The sequence below is a fragment of the Sinocyclocheilus grahami genome, unplaced genomic scaffold (genome assembly GCF_001515645.1).
Source record: "Sinocyclocheilus grahami isolate Dianchi unplaced genomic scaffold, SAMN03320097.WGS_v1.1 scaffold1711.1, whole genome shotgun sequence".
Taxonomy (NCBI): Eukaryota; Metazoa; Chordata; class Actinopteri; order Cypriniformes; family Cyprinidae; genus Sinocyclocheilus; species Sinocyclocheilus grahami.
Window position 1 is genome coordinate 7,257 of NW_015506890.1, and position 6,064 is coordinate 13,320.

Below are 6,064 nucleotides of genomic sequence, written 5' to 3' on the forward strand. Positions count from 1 at the left end.
AAAAGCGAGGTGTGCTGTGATTGGCCAGCTATCCAGTGCATTGTGATTGGCCGAATACCTCAAGCGTGTGACGGAAATGTTACATCCCTTACCATATTGTGATCCCTGCGGCAACCACATGTGACGACCCCAGGCTGGACTCCGGTTCATCCACGGTGAAAGCCGATCCGGCAAGCCACAGTGCAAAGTTGATGTATTTCCTCAGCGACCAGCACGGATCAGCTCCAGGCATGACGAAGCGATATCGTCCTCTTTTGGAAGACCAAACAAAGTAGTTTCGCTTTCACAACGAAACACAGCGTCTTCACGACATGGCAGCGGAAACAACAATACTACAGCGAGAATAAAAGTTACTCCTTCTTTCTTTGCGTGAACATTTGGGCGGCGTTATGCAAATCTTCCCACATCGTGACGTAGATATGTGGAGGCGTGTTAGAACGAGCCGTTTTAGGTAGGCGTGGCTGACCCTTAACTTTTATAAAGAATATCTCTTTGGATTTGAGACGTTAGTCTTTGCAACTTTACAGATCTTCTTTATGCACCAAGAGCTTGTAACACTCCAAAGAGAAAGGAAAAATTGAAATCGCATCATATGACCCCTTTAAGGCCTTTTTAAGCTAACCACAGTCCTTAATTTAGCCGACTATAAATCCAAACAAGACTCTCGAGGGAACCTGTATGCCTATAAAATGCTAATTGTCTACTGGTTTTAGAAAAACTGAACCAGAGTTGTAGGCTAACTCCGAGTATGCAATTTCTAATGAAATGGCCTCCATCCTCTTCTTTGAAATCAAAATGTTTCTCTTTGCAAGTACTTCCTCATATTCTTCTACATATTTATACAGCCATTGGTTGACCTCAGGTTTCTCAATCAAGACAATGTAATGGAATTTCCGCCATTTGTTTACAAACCCCTGCATTATAAAATCAAACACCATGTTTACACAACTAAACTAGAAATGATTGCAAAGGAGTCTGTAAATCATATTGATACATCTATCATCTACTTGTCACAACTGTCCAGGATGAACTGCTGAGTGCTAAAGTAATTAACAAAATTAACATAAAAAGCTAAATTTCTCCAAATCTGTTCCAAATAAGGTAACAAGCTCAACTACATCTTGGATGGCCTGAGAGTGAGTACATTTTCTATTCCTTTAATTATATGTTCCAAATTACGTAATAATTTATGATAACACAATTGAATTCCAAATAACAACAATCACGAACCCCACCCAAACAGCAGGCTTGAGTCTTGAAGAGTATTAAATGAATCGAGCATGCTTTATCTTTTATACTGTATTCATAACTTTTTTATTATTAATATTATTGGGTGAGTAAATATCTACAAAAACATTAAAATGTCAGAGCCATCACAGTGTGTCATAGAACATACAAATATTCTGTTAAAACTATCTTACACACAATATTAATAAAGCTTACTAAGGATAGATTTTACACATATGTAGGTTTGACTCTCATATTTAACAAATCATAATCACCCTGAAAAGAGAGTCCCCTAAAAACGCATCTAAAATGTAACAAAGAGCCAAGCTAGATGTTGATCTCCCACGTCCAGAAAGTCCTGAGCGTACCATCTAGAACTATATGTCTTCGGTGCGTTCTCAAGGTCTCTGGACTTAAACACCTGTAAAACACACACATTAATGGTGAATTGCAGATTAGCATTATAAAAATGCTCATGAAACATTTGGTCATCTGCTGTTTTGAGATTGCCTAGATGTTTAGCAGGACACAAAAACAAACATTTCAAAACTCATTTATGTAGATCTGTGAAAATAAGACATACAGTGGGGCAAAAAAGTATTTAGTCAGCCACCAATTGTGCAAGTTCTCCCACTTAAAAAGATGAGAGAGGCCTGTAATTTTCATCATAGGTATACCTCAACTATGAGAGACAAAATGAGAAAAAGACTTACAGAAAATGTTTGACCTCTGTCATTGCCAACAAAGTGTATATAACAAAGTATTGAGATGAAATTTTGTTATTGACCAAATACTTATTTTCGACCATAATTTGCAAATAAATTCTTTAAAAATCCTACAATGTGATTTTCTGGATTTTTTTTTTCTCATTTTGTCTCTCATAGTTGAGGTATACCTATGATGAAAATTACAGGCCTCTCTCATCTTTTTAAGTGGGAGAACTTGCACAATTGGTGGCTGACTAAATACTTTTTTTCCCCACTGTAAGACGTTTTGTACACAAACAGGAGGATCTTTACATCAATGTTTAATTTAATTAAAAGCCTATGCAATGTGATTATTTTCCATGTAGACCCATGAAGCATGATAAAAAGCATGCAGGACTCATATTACAGCAGTATCTAACAATAAAAAGTAGTCATGAGACAGAGGACCAGTTACAGGAAATCCTGTTCTTGCTTTGCTTCCTGTTGCTGTTATATTTGAGAGATATCACATCAGCACTAAGTTCTGTTATGGCTATCATGCTTTTTTCCACTCTGGGAAGCCATTAAAGAACAGCTTTTCCAAAAACTTTAAACACTTCGCTCAAAAACTCATGTGATTTAGTTTGATCCATTAAAAACAAAAGCTTTTTACTGCTGAAGAAGCAAAAGAAGAACAGAAAAGAAGAACCAGGGTACGAGGAACTAGAGGACAGAACTTATGAACCAAGAACATAGGAAACACAAGGGCTATATATACAGACAAGGGCAGGGAACACTTGGGGAGACAACCAGGGGTAACCAATCAATAACCAAACTACAGAGAGGCTACAAAACCAGGGGCCCGTTCTTCAGCCAAAAACACTCTAAAGTTCAGCTAATTGTATTTAATATAAATTTAAACTATAATAAGTTTTCATTTAATTGCAATTAACATGCAATGGAGAAGTGTTTGAAATTATACTAATTACTAATTATTTCTGTAATTTGTATTCTTTTTAAACCTGCAAAAGTGTACTTCTTGTTCACAAGGTTTGTATGCTATCTGTTGAAACTAAATGTGTGTAATGTCTTATCTTTTGGGAGTATCTGTTTTTGGTAATATCTGTTTTTGGGAGTATCTGTACGCTGAGGGGATCAACTCAGTGAATGGTACTACGATGCTACACTGCGACATTCTGCACCTCACACTGTAGCTGGTACTCTCTTCCTTCCACCACTGGACTGCTGTGATTCACTAAACTTATGGACACACTGTCTGGTTTCATCAGCTGTTGTTGATGATTAGTCTGGCTGGATTGAGTTATCTGAGATAATTGCGCGTTCATGGGTTGGTTTAAAAGGGGCTATGTATCGATTCTCTAAACCACGATCAGCAATGCAGCGATTGGCTGGCGGCAAGACAGCAAAGTCTTATAATTAATAAAGACACCTGACGAAAAACTTGACACATTTTTGGACTTTTATAAGGAAACAGCCAAGCGAACAAAACTACATAAATGTTTTAATAGATAAATGTTAACATGTTCAAGACCATGCGATGTGCTACTCCAATCATGCGCTCCCACACTCCACCCACGTGTGAAGAGTGGGGAGGATTGAAGATCCTGATACCATGATATCAAGATCATGTTATCTGTATTTCCTGCGCTCCACCAAGCCACTCTCATAATAGCTGTCATTGCTCAAATTAATGCACGACTCTACATTATCTGTACAGCATGTGTGTAAGACTCGAATACAATTATGAAGTAATAATTTTATGACAAATAAATCTTTCAGTGAGTAAAACTGGCTGTGTCTGTAGTATTAAAGACTACACAACATTATTATATTATCTTTAAATTAATTTTTAAATGATTATTATTTTTAAATTATTGTCCTTGGTAGCGGTGGTAGAGGACAGATTTTAAGTATTAATTCTGCTTAAAAAGATGCAATCTAATCCTGTTTACATGAAATAAGCCTGCTCCCGAGCAGGTTTAAACTTACGGATCTGTTGCTATGACAGCAACTCCGGGATGAGCTTCGAAGAACCAAACAATCCAAGATCATGCCAAATCGTCAACAATCAAATCCAGCTAACTGAGTTAGCAACGTACGAAGAACGGGCCCCAGAACAGGAAACCAATTACCAAACTATAAACACAACACAAGGAATGTGTATCACACGTGAATGCCACAAACACTTGTGAAAAGAAGTGCTTTAAGAAAAAGTGCACTTTGTGGTACTATTGAATTAAAAGTTTAAAGTATTATCTTTTAATAATTTTGTGGTGATATAAAAAGTACACTTAATTTTGATTACAGTTTAAACTGTAATGTTTTTTTCAGTATTACACTTAAAGTTAATAAATTTTAAATGTACTAAATTGCTACTTCATTTCAAATGTGTCCTTACACTTACATTTAAATACATGACATTCAAGTTGGCATTAAAGTATATTTTAGTTTACCATGAAATGCTTGTTAATGCATTCTGCAGTGCACTTTAACCATATGTGACCCTGGAGCACAAAACCAGTCTTAAGTCGCTGGGGTATATTTGTAGCAATAGCCAACAATACATTGTATGGGTCAAAATGATTGATTTTTCTTTTATGCCAAAAATCATTAGGATATTAAGTAAAGATCATGTTCCATGAAGATATTTTGTAAATTTCCTACCGTAAATATATTAAAACATAATTGATTAGTAATATGCATTGCTAAGGACTTCATTTGGACAACTTTAAAGGTGATTTTCTCAATATTTGGATTTTTTGCACCCTCAGATTCCAGATTTTCAAATAGTTGCATCTCGGCCAAATATTGTCCTATCATAACATACCATACATCAATGGAAAACGTATTTATTCAGCTTTCAGATGATACATTGACCCTTATGACTGGTTTTGTGGTCCAGGGTCACATATTTCAAAGACAATAGAAGTAATTATGAAATTACATATAAAAATGCACTTATGTCCTACATAAGAGAGCCAAAAACACTCTAAAGTTCAGCTAATTGTATTTAATATAAATTTAAACTATAATAAGTTTTCATTTAATTGCAATTAACATGCAATGGAGAAGTGTTTGAAATTATACTAATTACTAATTATTTCTGTAATTTGTATTCTTTTTAAACCTGCAAAAGTGTACTTCTTGTTCACAAGGTTTGTATGCTATCTGTTGAAACTAAATGTGTGTAATGTCTTATCTTTTGGGAGTATCTGTTTTTGGTAATATCTGTTTTTGGGAGTATCTGTACGCTGAGGGGATCAACTCAGTGAATGGTACTACGATGCTACACTGGCCAAAAAAATAGTTTGAGTGCTTCGGAAGCTTGGGGCAGTGCATGAATAAAGTATGTGGTTAATGTAAAAGATTATGTTTTTCTGTTATTTTGTCAATTACCTATTTTGATGTTTGTAGCTGTTGAGGTCTGTGTGCATCTTTTGCTTTTTAAAATGCTTTACTCTTCAAAGCCAATTATTTTAGGCTTTACTTCATTTTAACTATGTGTAAAACTAAAATATTGAATACTGAAAACTTCTTGTGTTGCTAAATGATAATTAGCTAAGCAATGAATCAATAATTTAAAACTGGCTAGGCAAACGAGTATTAGTGGGGACTGATATTAAAGGGGTCATATGATGCAATTAAAATTTTTCCTTTCTCTTTGGAGTGTTACAAGCTCTTGGAACATAAAGAAGATCTGTAAAGTTGCAAAGACTAAAGTCTCAAATCCAAAGAGATATTCTTTATAAAAGTTAAGAGTCAGCCACACCTACCTAAAACGGCTCGTTCTAACACACCCCCACATATCTACGTCACTATGTGAGAAGATTTGCATAACGCCGCCCAAATGTTCACGCAAAGAAAGAAGGCGTAACTTTTATTCTCGCTGTAGTATTGATGTTGCCGCCGCCATGTTGTGAAGGCACTGTGTGATTCGTTGTGAAAGTGAAACTACTTTGTTTGGCCTTCCAAAAGAGGACGATATCTGCTTCGTCATGCGTGGAGCTGATCCGTGCTGGTTGCTGAGGGAATACATCAACTTTGCGCTGTGGATCGCCGGATCGGCTTTCACCGTGGACGAAGCCCGGGGTCATCACATGTGCTTGCCGCTCCTTCGTCGGATCCGCCGG

The 6,064-nt window shown here is 36.3% G+C and overlaps 1 protein-coding gene across 1 annotated transcript in view; it reads right to left on the minus strand.

Annotated features, from left to right (window-relative positions):
* Nucleotides 1–1,334: 1,334 nt before the first annotated feature.
* Nucleotides 1,335–6,064, minus strand: part of LOC107572173 (hemicentin-1-like) — an 8,373-nt gene continuing 3,643 nt past the window's right edge. The window contains exon 5 of the mRNA XM_016258582.1: nt 1,335–1,648. Coding sequence (XP_016114068.1) covers nt 1,641–1,648 — 8 coding nt within the window. The 3' untranslated portion in view covers nt 1,335–1,640. The remainder of the gene's footprint in view (nt 1,649–6,064) is intronic.